Source organism: Euphorbia lathyris, chromosome 1 (genome assembly GCF_963576675.1).
Source record: "Euphorbia lathyris chromosome 1, ddEupLath1.1, whole genome shotgun sequence".
In the NCBI taxonomy this organism is placed as follows: domain Eukaryota; kingdom Viridiplantae; phylum Streptophyta; class Magnoliopsida; order Malpighiales; family Euphorbiaceae; genus Euphorbia; species Euphorbia lathyris.
In genome coordinates this window covers 37327342-37349723 of record NC_088910.1, presented here as the reverse complement: position 1 = coordinate 37349723, position 22382 = coordinate 37327342, and the positions used below count along the sequence as shown (strand labels likewise).

At 34.3% G+C, this 22382-nt stretch overlaps 2 protein-coding genes across 5 annotated transcripts; both read left to right on the top strand.

Moving 5' to 3' along the window:
• Positions 1-8627: 8627 nt before the first annotated feature.
• LOC136228203 (MADS-box transcription factor 23-like) lies at positions 8628-12088 on the top strand. 4 transcript variants are annotated; one of them, XM_066016927.1, is made up of 8 exons: positions 8628-9128; positions 9208-9289; positions 9760-9821; positions 9887-9986; positions 10061-10102; positions 10206-10247; positions 10344-10423; positions 11865-12088. In XM_066016927.1, exons 1-8 carry the CDS (start codon positions 8947-8949, stop codon positions 11893-11895), a joined length of 621 nt encoding a protein of 206 aa, XP_065872999.1. In that variant the 5' UTR covers positions 8628-8946; the 3' UTR covers positions 11896-12088. The 4 variants fall into 4 exon arrangements, with proteins under 4 accessions (XP_065872999.1, XP_065872998.1, XP_065872997.1 ...); XM_066016926.1 differs by having other exon boundaries at positions 8635-9128; positions 11862-12088; XM_066016925.1 differs by having other exon boundaries at positions 8640-9128; positions 10338-10423.
• A 2981-nt stretch (positions 12089-15069) lies between these two features.
• On the top strand, positions 15070-22382 carry LOC136228187 (gamma carbonic anhydrase-like 2, mitochondrial). Its single transcript, XM_066016923.1, has 2 exons — positions 15070-15534; positions 21462-22382. The coding sequence occupies exons 1-2, from the start codon at positions 15165-15167 to the stop codon at positions 21836-21838; spliced, it is 747 nt and encodes a 248-aa protein (XP_065872995.1). The 5' UTR covers positions 15070-15164; the 3' UTR covers positions 21839-22382.

Genomic DNA, 22382 nt, shown 5'->3' with positions numbered 1-22382 from the left:
TTCCCGATCGAGAGCAAGTTCATTGATCTGGAACTAACATGGAGAGCCTTTGATCCTAGCTCCTGAGTTTTCAAAATTGTTCCAGTAGGATATCTTGTGATCTTGAAAAATATGGCTAATCGTTCCGAACCATGACCAATAGAAGAGATAGATCAAAACTAAAAGGTTAGAATGGAATTGTGTGTTACTCCATGTTCACCGCACCAAATAATCAGGACCTTGGATCTTGATAGTCAGCCGGGTATATGAAGCGAGGTTGATGCCGCTCCGATCGCCGGACCTGCGTCGGGGGAGGCCCCCAGTGTACACTCCGATGCTAAAGTTAGTAGGAGTATAAGTAGAGAGATAAAGTAAATGTGTAGAGAGAGGGAGCCAGAGACTATACCTTCCCCTTATAGGGGTTTTTATAGTGCATGTGATGGGCTTAGAGGACCTTGCTTGTCTTGGGCTTGATTGGCTTGAGCCTAGTGGGCCGTATTCATATTCCGAATCAATTTCTATCCCCCCCTTAGAACTAATCTTGTCACGTTACACGGGACCAACAATGTTCCCGACTAGTACTTAGTGTCGTTTACAAGCTTGGTCTAAATAAGAGTAAACTGACTATGTATTGGATTAGAAAGTAAAACCGAGATTATCAATCTTTCTTATTTGTTTAGCGCTATATTTGTGCGCCTTCCTATTTCGGGAATGATTTTTTTAAACCATTCAAATGGAGGTAGAAGCTTTTAGAAGCGGGTTGGAATATTCAGCTAATGTAAGGAGAGGATCTGAGTCTGCACAAGACCAGAATCTCAAATATTCAATTATATTAGCACACACCACATAAATTTATTTATAAATTTTTAAATCATAAGGTTGTACTTGCAAACAGGGCAAGCTCTATAATTTTTTTTTTTATTTTCCCTATTATATATTTGTTAATTCATGTTTTAATCAAACTAGTTCTATTTCAAAGGGGTTTGAAAGGGTCTTTTGACATTCAATGAGTTTGCCCTTCAATCATTTTGTAATTTTTGTTCTTAGAAAGGCCTAATGCTTCCCCAGCCCCCTTAACTTGTCCAAATTGGTAATTTTACTACCTCAACTCATTGAATGTCCTATTTACCCCCCTTAACTCCATAAAAGTGGTATTTCTTACCCCCTCAACTTGTCTATTTATCCCCCCAACTCATAGAATGTTCTACTTACCCCCTTAACTCCATAAAAGTGGTATTTTTCACCCCTTACATTCCGTTATCGAAGCCTAAATTGATAACTTTTTTTAAACGTTAAACTTATATTTATGCTATTTTGTCAGTGGAACCTAAATTGATACTTCCCCAAAAATCATAGGCCTATTTTGGTACATTATCCCTACATATAATGTATTTAACTTGTTTATATTAATGTTCTTATTATTTGTATTTCTGATTCGTTCTTTCTCTTTTCAACTTTTTTTACTACTATAAATGGATAAAAAAATACCATTTTATGGAGTTAAGCGGGTAAATATGATTATAAGTGGTGAGAAATACCACTTTTATGGAGTTAAGGGGGTAAATAAGATATTCGATGAGTTGAGAAGGGGTAAAATGACAAATTTGGACAAGTTAAGGGGGTGAGAAATATCATTTTTATGGAGTTAAGGGGGTAAATAGGACATTCAATGAGTTGGAGGGGTAAAATGACCATTTTGGATAAGTTAATGGGCTGGAGAAGCATTAAGCCTCTTAGAAATAATACTCGCTCTCTTCTATGGACGTAGGCAAAATAGGTCTAACCAAGTAAATATTGTGTTTTGAATTAAATTAATTTGTAATTTCATTTCCACATATCAAACTTGTTTAATCAATATTCGATCCAATTCTAATTGCTAAAAGTACACGATCCTTTTTTTTTCAATCAACGTCTCTTAATAACAATATCATAATAGTAGAGCATCCAAAATTTATGGCACGACTTCTCTTTTAACAATAAAAGTAAAATATATTAAAAAAAAAAACTCGTGGTTTGTACGATTTGCAAAAACAGTCTTGTGGTTTAAAAACTTACAAATAGTGATATGTGGTTAGTGCAGTTTGCAATTAAATGACATGAGTCAATTTTTCTTTCAAAAAATAACTATAGTTTAGTTAATTTGCAAATTCATGGGATATATATATATATATAAATAGTAATTTGCAAAGTCAAACTTTTTAATTGTTATAAATCGCTCAATTTTAGGAGTAAATTATGACATTAATTTTGATGTAATGTATAAGTTTGAAAATGTATAAACACAAATCTCATTTTTACAAGTTTTTAAACCACGTATATTTGTAAAAAAAATGCAAACCGTAAGGCTTTTATGTACTTTACCCTAACAATAATAACATAGTTTTTTTTTTTCAAATCATATTAAAAATTTGATTTTTACTTAGTTCTTCTTAATCTAGTTAAGAATTAAATAAATATTATTGATGTGACACAATTATAATGAATACACGTGTACCAATAAAATGGTTTCTTTAAGTGAATCAGTCACATTAATATAATATATATTCTTATTCTTAAATGCATATGTTGTGACGGTTACTCACTTTATTATTGAGTTATTAGAGCATCCACAACTATTGTGACTTTCGAGGGGGAAGTAACAAGGTTTAGTAACACCCCATTAAAGTAGATTAATTTTTAAAAAATTTGTGGGATCAAAAAAATTGTTAATTAAAAATAGGTATCATACCGCGTACTAAACTATAATTTGCCACTAAAAAGCAGCAGCCACAACGGGACCATCAACTAAAAATAGGTATCAAAATTGTAATTTACCACGTATTAAACTATAATATGCCACGCGCCAAATCTGGTGCCTATAGCACCATGCGTGGCTACCAAACATGTAAGATTTGGATTTTAGGGATACTTAAATTGTTTGTTACTACAATTTGTAGTAAACAATTATCTGTTACAACGATATTAATGGTTAACTCCATGTAGGATTATAACAACAAATATAATGCTATTAAAATTGGTCTTAACTGAGTGATACTTACTCTCATTTAGAATACATAATTTATACACACTACTCAAAAGATATTTAATACATTCTATTCAGGGGCGGAGCTAAGGGGGTAGGGGAGGGTCTCCCGACCCTCCGACTCTATGGAACACCCTTGACGAACAATGGTTCAGTCTCGAGCAGCCCCCCTCCCCCAAAATAGTTAAAATTAGTACTTATAATATAGAATGTGATTATATGACATAAAATGAAGTTTGCATAGTTGGTTGTAGTGATAATTAAAGGAATCTCTACATTCAATTGGTCCTATGTTCAAATCTCACTCTTTTCACTTTTTTTAATCTCATTTTAATTTTTTCCCTTAAACCTCATTCTCCTTTATTATTTTTACTTGTATTTTTTTAGTTACAAAATTCATGACCGAGAAGACAATTTGATGAATAATTTCTCCATTTGACCAAACTTGTCGAGGTTACAGATAAAATTGCTCTTGGCTGCCAATGTTAAGAGTAAAATTGCACCATTTTAGACGTTAGAGTAAAATTGTTCTTAGGTGTAAACATTAGAGTATTTTTGCACCTTATCCTTACTCTATCTTGAATCTTAGTTGTTTTGTACCTTAATGTTTCCAACTATGATCAAATTTACCCTTATATTATCAAAAATTTGAAAATTTTGATTTGACTACTATTAATCAAAGCCTTAAGTCGTTGTTAAGAAAAAAAAAATGTTCATGCAATGAAGCCCCTCCGAACTTTGAGCTCTGGCTCCGTGTAACCCCCGTCACTAGGATCACATGATATCTCACACAATATCAGTTATAGACATGCTTTCAATTCTCAATCATATAAACTTCAATCTCATATAAACTTTACATATTATACATAAGAGAAAACATTTACAATTTACAATACACGTTTAAGTCATTATCCTACATAGAGGATTTACAAAACAAAAGTACATCACAAGACTCCAAAATGCCTAGATGAGAATGGAATGACACTGCCGGTGCGACCTTAAGCAAGAAGAACTCCACCTAACCTCTAAAATCTGTTTGGCAAGGGGTGAGCTGCCTACTCAATAAACATATTACGCTTTGATGTGAATAATGTTTGAGTGTTTGTGATACGTTAGGATTGATAAGAAAGTGATATGATTGAGTATGTTGCAGTGTTATGAGCAAATACGGCATGTTGAGCCTTGTGCGCATACTAGAACTGAATAATGGTTGGATTATAAATGAATATGAGCTTGCTTAGATGGATATGTGAAATGGTCCTAGTTGAGAGTGCTATCCGAATATTGTGAGCCAGAAGCACATGTGTTGAGATATATGAGTACGTGAGTTGAGTTTAACTCCTCCGCAGCACAGATGATTGTATTCCGAATTTAGTGAGCCGGAATACAGATTGGGCCCAAGGACCATTTTATATATATATTGTCTAAGTACATCAAAGCCTTTCTAAAATAAATATTACTATACTAAGTGAAACAAGTGAATATTTTTCTATTGAAAATTCTAACTTGGTACTGATGATATATTTTGATTTGTGCTCTTTACATTACTTTTGTAAAATGTATGTATTCAATCATGAAACATATATGAATGTGGGAAGACTCATATGTGAGGGTTTTGGGGATGTTACACTTCGCCACTGATTCTATTTATTCATCTAGAATTACTCAATATTATTGATTTAGATATCAAAAAGTTTTGATAGTTTTCGGCAATTAACTATTTTTCTTTTTTATTAAAAAAACTATATATATATATATCTATATATATATATATTTTTTTTTTTTATCTTATATCAATCAATTATATTTACTAAATCCAAAACTAATAGTAAGAAAAAAAGAGAGCATAAAGAAAACTAGGGCTATGGCAGTAAAAATACAGGGGCGCCCTGCAGACAAAATAGTTAGGAGATTCCACGGGAACACATGGGGACATTGACTTTATTATGTCACTTCAAATGGGGTGTAGTGATTGATGTTTTTGGGAGACACGTTTCATCGTATTTGTGGAAAAGCGGGTAAATTACACCCATGGTCACTGAACTTTATCCATTTAACATTATGATCATTGAACTTCAATGCTTAACAGTATAACACTGAACTTTACACTTTTTTTACATGGGTGGCTACTCAACGCCTCAAAACAACCGTTGACGGTCTAAAAATATAAAATCCTAACTGTTAATGATATTTTAAGGAATTTGAATTCTTAAAAAAATTCGTTTTGAGGTCATTTAAGTGTTGTTTGGTTAAGAGATAGTGGATTTTTAGAGAAAGTTCCAAAAAATGTGATTTTTGAAAATAAAAAATATGGTTTCATGGTAAATGTCGTTCTGAACAACTTTAATCCTTGAAAATTTTCATTTTGAGGTCGTTAACGGTCATTTTGAGGAATTAGTTAAAATTGAGTGACCACCGATATTAAAAAATGTAAAGTTTAGTGGTCATACCTTTAAGAATTGAATTCCGTGGTCACAATATTAAAATAGATAAAGTTTAGTAGCTATGAGTGTAATTTAACCGTGGAAAAGCTCCAACTAGGATTTTATTTTTTGCAAATTGTTCTAAAAGGAATAATTCAGATTTTAAATTCTAATATCGTTTCATACTATTATTTCCAATCAAATATGGCTAGTCATCCTGTCAATCAATCCAAAATATTAAGGAAACGTGTCACTTTACCATTCGATTAAATTGAATCCTTCGACTCCACTACCTTTCTACGTTTCAAGGGTCCATTGGTCTATATGCCTCTATTTATTTTAACACAACGTTGAAAATATAATAAGTTTACATTTAATTTTTAAAAATTGGACTTAAAAACACTATTTACCCTTTTTACCATTTACTCACTAATTTATTAAAAATATTTGTTTTAATCCCTTATCTATTATTTAATAATATCTTCCAACATCTCAAAATTTGATAAAATCACAACCAATATTAATAGTAAATTAGTACTAGTTCTGTTAAAAATCCATAAAAAAAAATTAACTCTAAATTAATTTATTTCTTTTTTTTATAACAACTGAAAGGAATCGTGAAATTATAAAATCTGTAAATGTAATAATAATAATTAATATTATTATTATTATTTATACTTGTCAAATTTTCTAATAATAATGCCCAATTTAACCTAGTTCAAATCTTCTAATAATGCCCATTGAAATTGAAATACACTTTGACAACTGATTTTTTTTTTAAATAAGCTTATGTTTATTAATTTGAAGGAATCAAATCTTTAGCAATTACATGAATTAGAACAAAAATAGTTAGCATGGGAATTAACATGTCTAGTAACTAAGTGAGTTGCGCCATTTGCTAAACGAGAGACATATGATATTATAAAGTTCGGATTAGATTGTAATAAACTTCTGCAATCGTTTATAATGGATCTAAATTCAGACAGACTAATTGACATGGAATTCACTGAGTCTACTATCACTTTGGTATCTGTCTCAAACTCCACCTTCATCATGCCGCGAGAAATCATCCATAGGAGGCTAGATCAGAGTGTTAATGGTTCAATGAACTTCAGATCATGGATGCCTTGTACCATGCTATTATTGCACAATAGAAACTATCATGTGTCGTTACGGACCATCACACCCAGACCACACACCTGCTCAGTTATGAACAAAGCTCCATCGACATTGCATTTTACAAATCCCACCATTGGGGACTGCGATACCAACAATTGTGATGTTGTATTTGCTACTCGCCCGATCGACTATATAGATAAGCTATCTACTCGTGGTAGAAGCTTCGAGCGGATTTAACACATTGGGCGCCACAAATTACATTCATATTCCACAACAGGTTAATCTGTTGCGTCTAAATAGGGAATAAAACACAAGCAGTCCTTCCGATTTTCTCATCGCTTACTGCTTGATAGAAGGCCAAAAACCAATCTGTAAAAGTTGTCGCCTTAACAAGAGCTGTCACTTAAACTAAAATAACGTCGTTTTGTCACTCTGCACAATTCACAGCAGCCTGACCCTCCCTCCCTTCACCACTCAGCTCCACCATTGACATACCACATTTTGATGTTGATTATCACACGACACCATCGCCCTGTATATTTTTTTTTTTGTACATGTAGGGCTAGCGTGATTCTAGCATGCAGAAAAAAACAAGGGATTTGAGATCCAATCCCTTAAAGCAAAGTTTTCATATTTGTCATTTTGCACATTTCACAACAGCCCGACCCCTCCCTCCCCTCCCTTTCCCCTTTTTATCCTCCCTTCACCATCTAGCTTCGCCATCAGCACACCACCATCCGACGGTGATCGTCGCACGTCGTCGCTGTCTGTGTGTATTTTTTTGTACACCCCCAAACTGTAGATTCTTAGTTGCTTCACTACTCACTCCGCGAATGTATTTACTAGGAATCAAACATAATATCTTTTTGCACGAACTTCAGTTTGCATTACCAACTCAGCTACTCGTAGTATAAAAAAAAAAAAGATAAGATAACTTTTTTTTTAGTTATTGTCATAATATTGGCACATCAATCATTTTTTTAAAAACAATATTAAGAAAGAGAGAAAATGAAATCTCTTTTTCAATTATGTTAAAAAAAAATTTAAGGAAGATTTTTCTTTTTTTTTTTCTTTTCTTTTTGGCAATAGTGAATAAACGTGAAACATGTTACATCATTAATCTGACAAAATTTTGGGCAAAAGATATATTTATGAGTTCAAGTAGAAAGCTAAATGATAAAGACTTATAAACTAATAAAAAAAACAGAGAAAAATATTTAAAAATTATTTTGTTATGTTCGCTTTAGATTTTGAACTCAACTGCCTTCCATAGCCCGATAACCTAAGATTCTTCATTTCTGCCATTCTCTTCTTCAAATGAAATTGCATCTATTTAACACATGATTGCATCTATCTATTTTTTTTAATATTTAATTGGATATTCTCATTCATATTATTAGACCCAATATAGATATTATTTTATATATATATAGTCAACAAACAACAAGACTGAATACTGACCCCACTGCCAAAAAAAATCCCCTCATAATTGTTTAATTTGATTAACTAATTTAGGAATAAAGTTAAAATTTACCCCACAATTCTTTTGCAGAAATGTTATAATGTTTTTAATACGGATCAATTTAGATCTAAACCATAGCAGACTCCGCTAGAGAAAAATAGAGACTTTAAAAATTAAAGGAGTGAATTTGTACTTCAGCCAACTTTCTTTTGTGGAGATAGAGGCCGGGGTGCTTGCGCACCCGAGCCCACTATCTCTATTCCTTAAGTTAGCTTTTGATTTATTGAAGTGTAAAAAATAAATTGAGTTTATATATAGGTTGGACTTAAAATTTGTTTTGTGAGACCAAAACAATGCAATTTTAGCCTGGATGTTAACGGCGGGATGTGTCTGCACCTTGGTCTACTTCTTAAAACCCTATGTTAAAAGTATTATTTTATGCGTGTAAAATTGCTCTTATTTGAGCTAAAAATTGTTATAAGTTGGAAACATTTATGTAAAATGTACTATTTCTCACATTACTTGTTCAAAACATTAGACCTTAATTAAAGGAATTGATTGAGTAGAACTTTTCATAGACATGAATTAGTTAGAAGATAAGGTATTAAATATTTAACAACTGAACCAAGACTAAATCAGTTAATGTAGCACATCCTATAAATGTTTGGAAAAATAAAGACATATATAAATGAAATAAAAAAGAAATAGAATAAAAGGACCATTTTCTTTCCAAAAGTAGTGCTATCAAGTCGCATCATCGGAGCCATAAAGTGCAGCTATCTGTTGAGTTCTGATTGGCATAATTTACCTCTTAATTATAGCATTAAATAAGGTTCCATAATTAAACCTCCATGAAAACATGCACCTTCTTCTCTTATATATATACACCACTATGATTCCTTCACACAAGCACAGCAGCAGCAGCAGCAGCAGTCTGATAAATGGGGAGAGGGAAAGTAGAGCTGAAGAGAATAGAAAACTCAACGAGCAGACAAGTTACCTTCTCTAAGAGAAGAAATGGCCTTTTGAAGAAAGCTTTTGAGCTCTCTATTCTCTGTGATGCTGAAGTTGCTTTGCTTATTTTCTCTCCCACTGGAAGGGCTTATCAGTTTGCTAGCCATGAGTTTGTGTTCTTTCTTTTCTTCAATTTCCTCCTAATTACTATTCTTCTGCTAATTCATGTTTGTTTGAAATTGTTGCAGTATGGATAGAACAATCTTTAGGTACCGGAACGAAGTGGGATTAATAGGATCTGATGATCAGCTGGGTTCAAGATCCATGGAGGTTTTTCTTTTTCTTTGCTTGAATTAGTTTTGATTTGATTTTTATTTAGTCAATGTTTGGAGTTTTATATTTGGAGAGTCGTTTTATAATAGAACACTAAGATAAACTATATATAATAAGATGAATATTCATCCAATTGGGTTGTAATAATAGACCAATTAGTGGATATAATATGAAGTTTTTCTTTTTCTTCTTTTAGGGATTTTTTCATTATCATTTCAAATTGACTAATTGAAGTATTTTTAGAAATTAAGTAATTTAATTTAGACCATTCATTGGTAGAATAACTTGAGATGTTGAATACATGTTACTGCTAGTTAATTAATTAGGAACAAATGTCAAAATCAATCAGACAATGATGCTTGCTTGCTTGCTGCATATAGCTTCTATGCTTTTGGGCCTTAATTTCCTCTTTCAATATCCAGAATAAATTACTTGTTCTGATGCATTTGAAGTTTTTGTTGTAGCAGTTTTGGAGAAACGAGATTGATGAGCTAAAGAGAACAGTAGACTCCATGGAAACCAAACTCAAGTAATACTTTCATAACAAAAGACCTTTTAATTTTATGTATATGATCTAATTAATGTTTTGTTTAGGCATTTGGGAGGAGAAGATATATCAACACTGGGTACCAAAGAATTAAAACACCTGGAGAGACAGTTAAAGATTGGGGTTGAACGCATCCGATCTAAAAAGGTAATTCATTACAACCTAGTAATGTTTTTGTATGATACATTCATATTAATTATAATGTTCTTTGAAAACTTTAGAGACGCATAATTTCGGAGCACATTAACATGCTCAAGAGAAAGGTACCCTAAGAAACTGAGGCTTGTATAAAATTGATTTTCCTCTTTTTCTATGTATTTGAGTACAGATGATTAGTTTAGTTTATTTTATTTTGTTTAAATGCAGCAAAAAGCTTTGCAAGAGGAGAACTCTCGTCTCCAGAAAAGAGTGAGATAGTTAAATTCATTATTAAGGATTATTATTTTGTTAGGAGTTATATGAACTGAGAAAGTTTTAATTTTATGGATTCTGGTTAAGGTGAAGCTGCATGAACTGAACAATGCAAACATAAACATAAGCTCAGGAAGTCTGGAGTCTAATACTTGTAACGTTTTTCAGCAAAGGTATGTACATAACCTAGCTCTCATCTTCATTTTAACATTACAGGATTCAACTCCAACTCCAACTCCTATTAAATTATATTTATAGTTGTAAATAAAGACTTAGTTTATGATCTAACTTACTCCAAAATATACCTCAAGAAGGAGGATTGTTTCACATATATAAGCAGTGGCGGATCTAGAAATTTTCGAGATGGGGCAACATCTTAGAGTATATCGTTAACTATCTGACTTGTTTAAATTGACATGATTGAACCCTCTAAATCTACGTAAAAAAACAAGAGAGAATTTAGACAAATTAAAACTTATATCATTTTAAGCACGTTTGGAAGATCATAAATTACTATAAGCAAGTTTAGGAGTTAATATGTCAGTTTAAACAAATTACTGGGCAAGGGGGGAGGGGGTCTAGCTTCATCGCTGCATATAAGGAGTCATGTAGCTATTTAGTTAAACAATGTGAGATACTTTAATACACCCCTCACGCCTAACCATTTAGAGCACGGAGCAAATATCAACTAGTCACTCAAGTTTTTATACAAGGACTAATATTGTATTCAATGTTAGGTCACCTATAAATATTTGTTTCACACTCAAATGGTCTAGATGTGAATGAAGTGTATTAGATATCTCACTTTGCTTAATTAGGAATCTATATGAATAATTATAAACGTGAGATAGAGCTGTAAATGAGCCGAGTCGCTCATGAGGAGCTCGATGTTCGGCTCATAAAAAGACTCAACCGTGTTTAGCTTGATCTATAAACGAGGTAAGCTTGAACACAATTTTGAGGGTCGATTCATAAACGAGTCGAACATAAGCACGATGAAGCTCGGCTCGAAAGCTTTCAAGCAGGTTCAATTATAGACTTATAACCCAGTTCATGAACTAGCTCAATCATAATGTTCATAAATAGGTTCATGAGCATCTTAGTTCAATTTTTTTTTTAATATTAGTATTTATATGTATAGGAAATGTAAAACTATGTAGTTTTGTGTGAAATTTTAGTTTTATAGGTTTTAAATTTACATATTTGTGTTAAAGAATTTTTGAATGAGATTGAAACCCTATCTTCAACTTCAATTCTTCATTTTAAACATAATTAAGGAGGTGTTTGCAAGCCTTGCTTATATATAAACATAACTAATGAGCTGTTTGCGAGCAATATTTATGAACATAATAACGAGCTACAAACTTCGTGAACAAATAAATGAACGGCTCACATGCTGATAATTTTCTTAATGAACCGAGCTCAAGCTTGAGCTTGTTCATTTTATGTCGAGTAGAGCATGAGCATGAGCATTGCCAAAGCTCGGTTTAATTACAGTTCTAATGACAATCTTTCTTATGTGAGATACATTTTGCATTGAGTTAAACCTTTATTTACAGTATGACATGATATTTTTTTACTTTTGTCTACTGAATAAATGTGGAATTGCAGCAGGATCCTTCATGATGGAATCTCCGGACTATAATGAAGAGCAAAACGGTGTTCCTGAAGTTCAGAATAATTGGTACCACATGTAATTGATGATTGATAAATTGTCGAAGCTGTGGTATTTTAAGATTTGAAGTGAGTTTTGATTTCATAAATTGAAGTCTTTTCTGTTTGTGCAAAATTGTAATCAGATTTCAGAAAAGTGGAATAAATAGTATAGTATTCCAAGACACTGCTGTATATATACTTCTAATTATCTATTCTGTTTAATTCAGTGTTCCATCAATTCACTCTTAAACTGCTATATATATATATATAAATCTAAGAAACTATCTATTTCTACTGAAGTTGGTGCATGCAGTGCAGATGCTTTCTCATTTCTAATCTCTAGAAATGATAAGTGTTTTGTCCTATACAAAGATTTGCTAAGACACTTTAGACGATTGAAATAATCACTCTAGACTTTTACACAAATGTATGAATTGTAGTGTAAGATTTGCTTTGCTTCTTTGCTTGCAGAACTTGTGTAGAAATTTGGTCAGCGTAATGGCTTGATCAAGTTCTGTATTGAGTGAAGCTTCTGATGGCACTATTTATAGAGACGTCTGGGCATCGGTCATTTCGAATTTCGAAATAACCGTTGGAGGGAAAACGGCTTCCTGTCGTTGTCATCCTGACTTGCTCAGAGCTCTCGACCAATCAGAATTGTGTATCTTCTGTCCTCGGTCAGCTCAGCAGACTGTCTCTCCTTTTATGGTAAAGTCAACTGGACAGCATACTGTGTCGTCTGAACTTTACCCAAAGTAGAAATACTTTGTCTGGAAGTTTTCATTTTCCAGCTGCTGTCTTGTACGCTTTGTCGAGACTACTCAGCAGCTTCATCTTGAAGTTGTTCCCGAAGGTCTTCTAGATCCTTCTCTTGCTGAGTTGCGTTTTGTCCAAAGCGACATCGTTTTAACAAACGCGGGCCGAGTTGTACTGAGTTGTTTGACTTGGGCTTTAACACTTGTATTGGGCTTGGGCCTTTTAATTCTTGTGTCTTATAAACAGTTTTAACTCAACATTGAACAAACACATTAGTATAATAAATCAAAGCATTTAAACTTAGTGTGTTTAGAATATGTATTTCAATTATACTTAAACAATTTTGTCAAATCAAAATTATGTGGAAAGGTGTTTCAACATTATTTGCCGATTTCTTTACTAACTTATTCACTCACTTTTCCCATCTATCTTTCTACTCACATTATTGTTCTTCTTCAGAACGTACTCAATAATCTTATCAGAGGCGTAGGAGGAGGGAGTATAAAGAGCTTCCTTACACAGGCTCCCAAATTTAAGAGGCCCAATTATTTTATTATTATATAATATCTAATTATAATATTTTTATTATTTATTATGTCAAAAATAAAGTGAATGTTAACTTATCTATGAAATATCTAAAGTCTAACAGTTTAAGAGTCTTAAGGGTCCAATTTTATTATTATTATTATTATATAATATCTAATTAAGTTTTTTTAACTATATTTATTATGTCAAAAATCAAGTTAAAGTATTTTGGTGTCTCATTTTGTAGAAACATTATTATTGTATGAAAATATTAACTTTTTTAACGAATATGAACCAATTTTTTCATTTAGCATAGAATCCTAAAAATGCTTAAGCCGACCTTGAATCTTTGCCAAATTAGTTTGCACAGAAAAATATTTCTCCTTATCAACATGCAACTCCTTGACCAACTCTATCTTTTGTTCCTTAACACATAACTATTCAGAACCATTTTCCTTTACCAATATTAGTAAGAGGTTTTGGGACTATTCAAATTGTTAATTATTTTTAGCAAAAATTCATGTTCAGAATCTTTAGAACTAGAAGCAGTGGAAGCTTCTCCCTTATCAAAAGAAAAATTCAAATCCACTTCCTTACTCCCTTAGCCATTGCGAATACCTACGAGAAGAATGGAAAAAAGGAGAATGAACATAGAAAAAATAATCGAGTATGAGAAGCTTTCCGATTGATACTTGTTTAGTCCATTTGGCCGAACTTAAGGTGGCTATCTTCGCAGTTCGTTAGGCTTACACCCGGGGCTGGCGAGAACTTTGGCTGGAAAGCGACTATGTCTATGTCGTCTCGCTCTTTCGGAATCCACATTTAATTGTTCCTTGGATTATGCGGCTTGATTGGTAGGAATGCCGGGATATGCTGTCTTCCATGCACTTCGTTGTTTCCCACCTTTTCTGCAAAGGTAATCAGGTTGCTGACTCGTTAGCCAACTTTGGAAGGCTTAGTAACGAGGAATCATGGTGGGATGGTTATCCCACGTTTTGTTCTACTTTTATCCTTTGAAATTCTTCTGGTCGAGATGCTTTTCTGTTTGTATAGCTTTGATACTCATCTGATCACTTTTTTATAATTTTCTATTTATTCATTCATTCTATTCGGGTTCTTTTGGGGTGAACTAGGAGGTGTCAATCTCGTTGGGATGTCATAGGTCCTTCGCTCAGTCTTCCGCCTTTAATAAAGCAAATTACAGAGAAAGAAAGAAATAGAAATAGTCAAACAAAAAAACACAAAACAACATACAAATGAATTATCATATATCACTATTTTTTTATATTACAAATAAATTATTATTTTATACTCTGGTTAAAAAATTCTATATCCTTATTCATAATTTTTTAAAACATAAAAAATATATTTTAAACCTTTAATTTATAAACTCTAATTTTTAAAATATATTAAAAATAATAATTTATTTAGTTTGATATAATTATTATTCGACCTATTATAAAAAAATGGAAAATTACATAGAAATTCGTCTTTTAAAAATAATTTACAACTATGTCAAGTTATAATTTTGGATTATGTCAAACTAGTAAAATCAGTACTTTTAATATATTTCAAGGATTAGAATCTATAAATTAGAAGTCTAGAATATATTTTCTGGAGTTTATGATTTATGAATTGAAGTCTAGAATTTTTTAATTATGGTGTAAAATCATAATATATAAAAAATAAAATAATAATATATTAAAAATTAAATTTGATGATATGATTTAGTTATAATTTTATACTTAATTATGATATTCATCTATTTGACCCTAAAAAATAATTAGTGAATTTCTCTGTAAATCACCATCGAGTTTTTGATTTGGGCCCATAATCTTTAAATTCATTTGGGTCTTTTATAGAACCGTTGGCCCAAACAACACTTACCATTCCCAGTCGCAGTCGCAGCCTCTCGTCGGTTTTCATTTTTGACACTCTGCTCATCGTTGAGTTCAAGCTCGATTATCAGTGGGAAAAATGGCAACTGCCCTAGCCCGTGTCTCCAGAAAAGCGCTCACCTCTGCACTTGCCCCGCAGCGCCACCTTCTTAACCGTACTTTCTCATCTGCGGCGTCAACCAAATCGATTACGTCGTCGCCGGATCGTGTGAATTGGGACTATCGAGGTCAGCGCCAGATAATTCCGTTAGGCCAGTGGCTCCCAAAAATTGCTGTCGACGCTTATGTTGCACCTAATGTTGTCCTAGCGGGTCAGGTCTGGGTCTGTGATGGAGCTTCTGTTTGGAGCGGATCGGTCCTCCGAGGCGATCTGAACAAGATCACAGTTGGTTTCTGTTCTAACGTTCAAGAGCGGTGCGTCATTCATGCTGCTTGGAATTCGCCAACAGGTTGGTTTTTCTTTTGTTTCCTCATTTCTTATTCGATTTGTCAGGGTCGTCGCTTTTAGGTTTTATTGTATCAAATTGGGAATTTTAGATTATATATTATTGATATTTTGCTTGATAGGATTTTTAGAATCTCATCACTTGATAATGGTTGTGGATTAATCGACAAATTCATTTTGTGTCTGTTAATATTGATGTGGCTTAATGTTTCTGTTCAATATGATTAGAGTAAATTAGCTTAACATTTGTTAAGATTTTCAATCGTGCTAGGTTGTTTGTTTCTTCTGCTGGGAATAGTCACTAGTTTTGGTCTATTGCATTGGCTTGCAACTCAAGTTCATGGTGCCTCTATTCTTGATGCAGTTAGTCTTTTCTTCTACAGAATTTAAAGGAATCAATGTTTTGGATGGCATTAGGGCATATACTCTCCACTTCTTTTTCCTTAAAGTTTCAGTTCATATGACTTTGGCAATACATTTTCAGATATGTTAACCGATCCGTTTCTGGTGGCACTTTTCTAACATCCACTAAGACTGGGGAATGGGAATGATTAGTAGCTATTCAAAGCTTTATGTTAAGTTAGTTTCCGTTTTGAAGCCTGTTGTTACTTCGTTTACAATACTTTTGTCTCGAAACTTAAATAGTTCTGTATCCAATATCCATGCATTACTTTTGTGTTCATATGCTTCCATTATGGACTTTCTGCAATATGAAATAGTGAGATAGGGGGAAAAAATTGGGCTGTAAGCCTGTGTTACTATAGAAGTGTGACACCTGAAATAGGCTAATATTGTGAACTATTCACAACAAATGATTTGCCTAGGGGAGCAATTACAGGTTTAGTAGGATTTGTCATACAACGTAGGACTGTCTATGTTGCCCGGACACGGATACATATACGGGAAACATCATTTCTATAAAACATTTCTATAAAACATTTCTATAAAACATTTATAAATATTAAAATATATTTTTATATTTGAATTTTTGTAATATAACTAAATACCATAAAAAAAATCTTATCTAAACATAATTATTAAAATACATGAAATATAAATAATGAAAAAACGTTATAAAAAAAGATAAAATAGTGAAAGCTTTCTGCATGTTCAAGTATTAAGACAAGAAACTAAAAACCAAAGAGAACTTTATCACTTCCATAGCTTAAATTGATAAACACTAAAATAATTCTAATAAAAGGAGAAAGATAGAAAGTTCAAAGAGTTCTCAATTCTGGGCTGAGTTGTGATTCGTGAAGGAGAAGTGGAGATTAGAACAATTATGCACATCATATTTATAGATTAGAATCATTAAAGTTATTAATTACTAATTGAGAAGTTTTAGAGTCAGTTTCTAATTAGGAGTCCTTTCGTTTAGTCTTTGGAATTGGAGCCTGTTTTTGTATCAGAAAACTCGTTTCCGAGACGAAATCGCGTGTCCAATTCTCATATATTACAGAAACGGGCCCGAAACATTCTGCACCGCTTTCTTGCCGTTTACGTATCCGATACGAGTCGGAAACGTGGAAATTCTTGTTGGTTCAAGTTTCCATTACAGAAATGTGAACCAACAGGAGTTTCCACGTTTCCGACTCGTATTGGATACGGAAATGGCAAGAAATGGATGCGGTACATTTCGGGCCTATTTCTGTAATATATGAAAATTGGACACGCGATTTCGTCTCGGAAACGCGTTTCCGATACAAAAAAAAAGACTCCAATTCCAATTCCAAAGACGAAACGAAACGACTCTTAATATGGAACTGACTCTAAAACTTCTCAATTAGTAATTAATAATAAAGTATCTTTAATGATTCTAATCTATAAATATGCTGTGCATAATCATTCTAATCTCCACTTCTCTTTCATAACTCAACCAAAATTGAGAATTCTTTGAACTTTCTATCTTTTTTCTGTTTTATTAGAATTATTTTAGAGTTTCTCGATTTAAGTTTTGGAAGTGATTACTGTCTTTTATTTTTAGTTTCTTGTCTTAATACTGGAACATGCAGAAAGCTTTCACTGTTTTATCTTTTCTTTTTAGAACGTTTTTTCATGTATTTTTAGATAAGATTTTTTATAGGTATTTTAATATTTATAAATGTGCCCCAATATTTACATGTTTTCATTGCATGTTTTATAGAAATGATGTTTCTCAACGTAGGTTTAATTACTGATCTTATATGCATCTATGAACCAACTGTAACAAAACAGAAATCTTTTAATGCATCTTATTAACTCTATTGGTGGCTTAAGTCGTATATTGCATGTTGTTCTGATTATGTAAATATGTTATTCATATTGGCAACACATGAATATGCTCTCTACATATTGATTTTCTTTATGAGGGAAATATTTGATTGGGACTTCAACAATTATGTGCATATTTCTACTACCTGTACAGTTATAGGTATGTGAAACCTAATAATGTACGGACAGGATTTGTGAGGTGTTTTTCTGAAATGCAAAGTGAGAGTTGCCAACTTTACTTTTTGATGAGACCAGCGAATTCAGTATGGCTAATTTGTTGACAGCTCAGGTGGTTCCATATGTTTATGCTTTCATATTTGACACAGAACTATCTATGTTTCTGAATCAACTAGATTGATCTCCTCTCACAATATTGTAGGAATTGATAGTTTTGAACTTTTAGTGTCTAGAACTTGCATTGGAAATTGACTGAAATTATTTCTCCCCAGTCATTGCTTCTTCGTAGTTAATTTTGGGCCCTCTTGCTTTATTTGATTGGGGTGGCCCAACGCTCTTTCTGTATGCTTTTTATGTTCTGCAGTTAATCTACTGACCTTTAGATAGGACTACTCAGTTTTCTTAAGAGAATTCCTTATTTTTTATTAAGTTTTAATTTGGGCCCTAACATTGCGGCATTGAAATTTTAGAACGTGTATGATGTTTGCAGTGGGTTGGAGCTAAGGCTAGAGAGATAGCTCCTTGGGGTTATAAGCTTTGGTACTCAGGAAAGGATAAGGGTAGAAATGGAGTAGGTATTCTTATTGATAGGGAGTATATTGATGAGGTAGTAGCGGTGTCTAGGAAGAGCGATAGAATTATGAGTGTTAAGCTAGTGATAGGGGATGAGGTTGTGAATGTCATTAGTGCATATGCGCCACAAATAGGATTAGATGTGTCTATAAGACAAGCTTTTTGGGATGACTTAGAGGAAGTGGTGCAACAGGTTCCTAGGGATGAAAAAATGGTACTAGGGGGTGATCTCAATGGACACGTGGGTTCTAGGCGAGATGGGTTTGAGAGTGTTCATGGAGGGTATGGTTTTGGAGATAAGAATGAAGCAGGAAATGATATTTTGGAATTCGCATCAGCCTATGACTTGAGTATCATGAACACATGGTTTATGAAGAGAACATCCCACTTAGTGACTTATCGGAGTGGCGGTAATGTGAGCCAAATTGACTTCTTCTTAGTAAGGAGTGCTTGGAGAAAGAGTTATATTGATTGTAAGGTGATCCCTGGTGAGAGTACGACAACCCAACATAGAGTAGTGGTGCTAGATTTTCGAAGTAGGAAATGTATAAGAAAACAAACACCTCAAGTAGAGACTAAGATTAAGTGGTGGAAATTGCAAGGGGAGAATCAACAAAAATTTGTGGATGAGATGACCAAAAAAGATATTTGGACTTGCAATATGGATTCAGATATAGATTCGATATGGAATAAGATGGAGCATAGTATAAGGGAAGTAGCGAAGGAAGTTCTAGGGGAATCTAAAGGTAGCATGCCACCGGGTAAGGACACATCTTGGTGGACAGAAGAAGTACGACAAGCAGTAAAGAGTAAGAGAGAATCCTATAAACTATTGGGGAAATGTAGGAGTGACGAGAACTACGAAAAATACAAAGAGGCTAAAAGGGAAGTAAAGAAGGTCATACGAGATGCTAGAGCAAAGGTGAATCGGGATCTGTATACAAGATTGGATACGAAAGAAGGGGAAAGAGACATATATAGAATTGCTCGGATGAGAGATAGGAAGACGCGAGATCTCGGAAAAGTTAAATGTGTGAAGGATGTGGACCAGAAAGTCCTAGTTGGAGATAAGGATATCAAGGAACGATGGAGGTCCTATTTTGATGACTTATTTAATGGAGATCGCCAATAAGATGTTGGAGATATAAGTATCCATCACGATATGATAAATCATGAATGCCTGCGGAGAATTCAAAAGGGTGAAGTCAAAATGGCATTAAGTAAGATGAAGTTGAAGAAAGCAGTAGGACCTGATGGCATCCCTATTGAGATTTGGAGATGTTTGGGAGAAAGAGGAATCAAATGGTTGACGACGTTCTTCAACAAAATTTGGAGGAACAATAAGATGCCATCAGAATGGAGGAAAAGTACCTTAATCCCTTTGTATAAGAACAAAGGCGATGTCCAAGATTGTGCCAACTATCGGGGAATCAAATTAATGAGTCACACTATGAAACTTTGGGAGCGAGTGATTGAACAAAGGCTAAGGAGGACGGTGAAGATCTCGGAAAACCAGTTTGGCTTTATGCCGGGAAGATCAACTATGGAAGCCATCCATCTAATGAGACAATTAATGGAGCACTATCGAAATAAGAAGAAAGACTTGCATATGGTTTTCATTGACTTGGAGAAAGCATATGATAAGGTACCAAGGGAAGTACTTTGGTGGGCCTTGATAAGGAAAGACATTTCGCGGAAATATATTGACATCATAAAGGACATGTATGAGGGAGTATGCACGAGTGTACGTACTAGTGTTGGGAAGACTGAAGAGTTTCCTATTACGATTGGAGTGCATCAAGGTTCCGCACTAAGCCCATTTCTTTTTGCCATCGTTATGGATGAACTAACAAGTTCACTTCAAGATGGTATACCATGGTGCATGCTGTTTGCAGATGATATTGTGTTGGTTGAGGAGACGAAAGAAGGAGTGGAGATGAAGTTGGAACTATGGAGGCAAACTCTAGAATCTAGAGGCTTTAAGTTGAGTCGAAGTAAGACAGAATATTTGGAGTGTAAGTTTAGCGGCCGTAGGAGTAGGGAGGCAGGGACAATCATCCTAGATGGGAGAGTTGTTCAGGCCTCGGATTGCTTCCGGTATTTAGGATCTATTATCCAAACGGATGGAGAAGTAGATGGAGATGTTGCTCATAGGATTAAAGCTGGTTGGTCGAAGTGGAAGAGTGCTACGGGTTTCCTTTGTGATCCCGGCATGCCTAATAGATTGAAGGGAAAATTCTACCGGACGACAATTAGACCAGCATTGTTATATGGTACGGAGTGTTGGGCAGTGAAACACTGCCACATCCATAAGATGTCGGTGGCGGAGATGCGTATGTTGAGATGGATGTGTGGTCACACGAGAAAGGACCGGGTGCGTAATGAAATAATTAGGACAAAAGTAGGGGTCACATCTATTGAGAATAAAATGAGAGAAAACCGACTAAGGTGGTTTGGCCATGTGAGACGTAGAGCGCTTGATGCGCCGGTTAGGAGAACCGAAGAGTGGCAAACGGATGTAGTGGTGAGGGGTAGGGGAAGACCTAAGCAAACTTGGAGGAGGGTGATCGAGAGTGATATGAGTTTATTGGGAATTGAGGAAAATATGGTAGTGGATAGGACGGAGTGGAGGGAGCGAATCTGTGTCGCTGACACAACTTGATTTTCACGGTTTTATATGATGGTTCATGTTAGCCGACCCCGAATCATTTCGGGACTAAGGCTTTGTTGTTGTTGTTGTTGTTGTATGATGTTTGCAGTCTGTGCCATATGCATGCAGGATATATCATTGTCCTGTGTTGCCAATGGGTGATGAAACCAGGGCCTTGGCTATAGTGACATAGTTGCTGCAATATATATATATATGATACTCCTTAATTGTGAACCATTGGAGGACCTCTGATACCATTGTTCATTACTACCATGTATCAGGACTGCCGGCCGAGACATCCATTGAAAGATACGTGACAATTGGTGCATGTAGCCTCTTGCGATCCTGCACAATTGAGCCGGAGTGCATCATTGGACAGAAATCTATCCTCATGGAAGGTTCCTTAGTCGAGACACACTCAATCCTTGAAGCAGGGTCAGTACTTCCTCCAGGGAGGAGAATACCAAGTGGTGAGCTATGGGCAGGAAATCCAGCAAGGTTTGTGAGGACACTGACACATGAAGAAACTTTAGAAATCCCAAAACTTGCTGTTGCTATAAATGATCTGAGCAAAAACCATTTCTCAGAATTTCTTCCTTACTCCACAGTATATTTAGAGGTTGAGAAGATGAGGAAGAAGTTGGGTATTTCCATCTGATCCTTTTTGGCCTGTCTTGTTCCTATGTACCAGTTCATTGCAAGATAATAAACAGCTGGAGAACATATAAAGCAAAGTTGCATGTTTGTTAGACTGTATTTCATATTGTTGAGTGTTGAAAGAGCTAATTGTGAATTTAAATCAAATCATATGGGTGATATGATGCTAGTCCCCTCCCTTGTCTTAATTCTTCCTTTTGCGAGGGGCTGTAATCGGGCTTTGCTCAGCCAAAGTCAATCTCTGCTATCAATTTTTGATGTGATATAAACTAGAGAGCTGTTGGTTTTCCTTGATAATAGAGTAGAATTTCACTTCAGCTGAAAACATCAATACTTGGTTTGTATTACCAAGTCACATGTATCATTTTTTTTCTCTTCTCGGCGGAGGGAGCTGTGCATGAGTCCGAAGATTTGGTATCGGGACCTGTTGTTCCATTCGCTTAACTCTGGTTAATGCTAGACGCCTAGACGGATGAATGATAAAATAAGTGTTCGGAAAATTGTACCTGCATCAAACTTCAGGCTGAATAATATTGTTATTGTTA

What these genes read in the sequence shown, in the direction of transcription:
- LOC136228187 (XM_066016923.1), top strand. Translation starts at nt 15,165, where the DNA reads ATGGCAACTGCCCTAGCCCGTGTCTCCAGAAAAGCGCTCACCTCTGCA. An exon ending in TGCTTGGAATTCGCCAACAG is followed by an intron (nt 15,535 to 21,461) that starts GTTGGTTTTTCT and finishes ACCATGTATCAG; the next exon opens with GACTGCCGGCCGAGACATCC.
- LOC136228203 (XM_066016924.1), top strand. Translation starts at nt 8,947, where the DNA reads ATGGGGAGAGGGAAAGTAGAGCTGAAGAGAATAGAAAACTCAACGAGC. An exon ending in TGGGTTCAAGATCCATGGAG is followed by an intron (nt 9,290 to 9,759) that starts GTTTTTCTTTTT and finishes TTGTTGTAGCAG; the next exon opens with TTTTGGAGAAACGAGATTGA. An exon ending in TCCATGGAAACCAAACTCAA is followed by an intron (nt 9,822 to 9,886) that starts GTAATACTTTCA and finishes TGTTTTGTTTAG; the next exon opens with GCATTTGGGAGGAGAAGATA.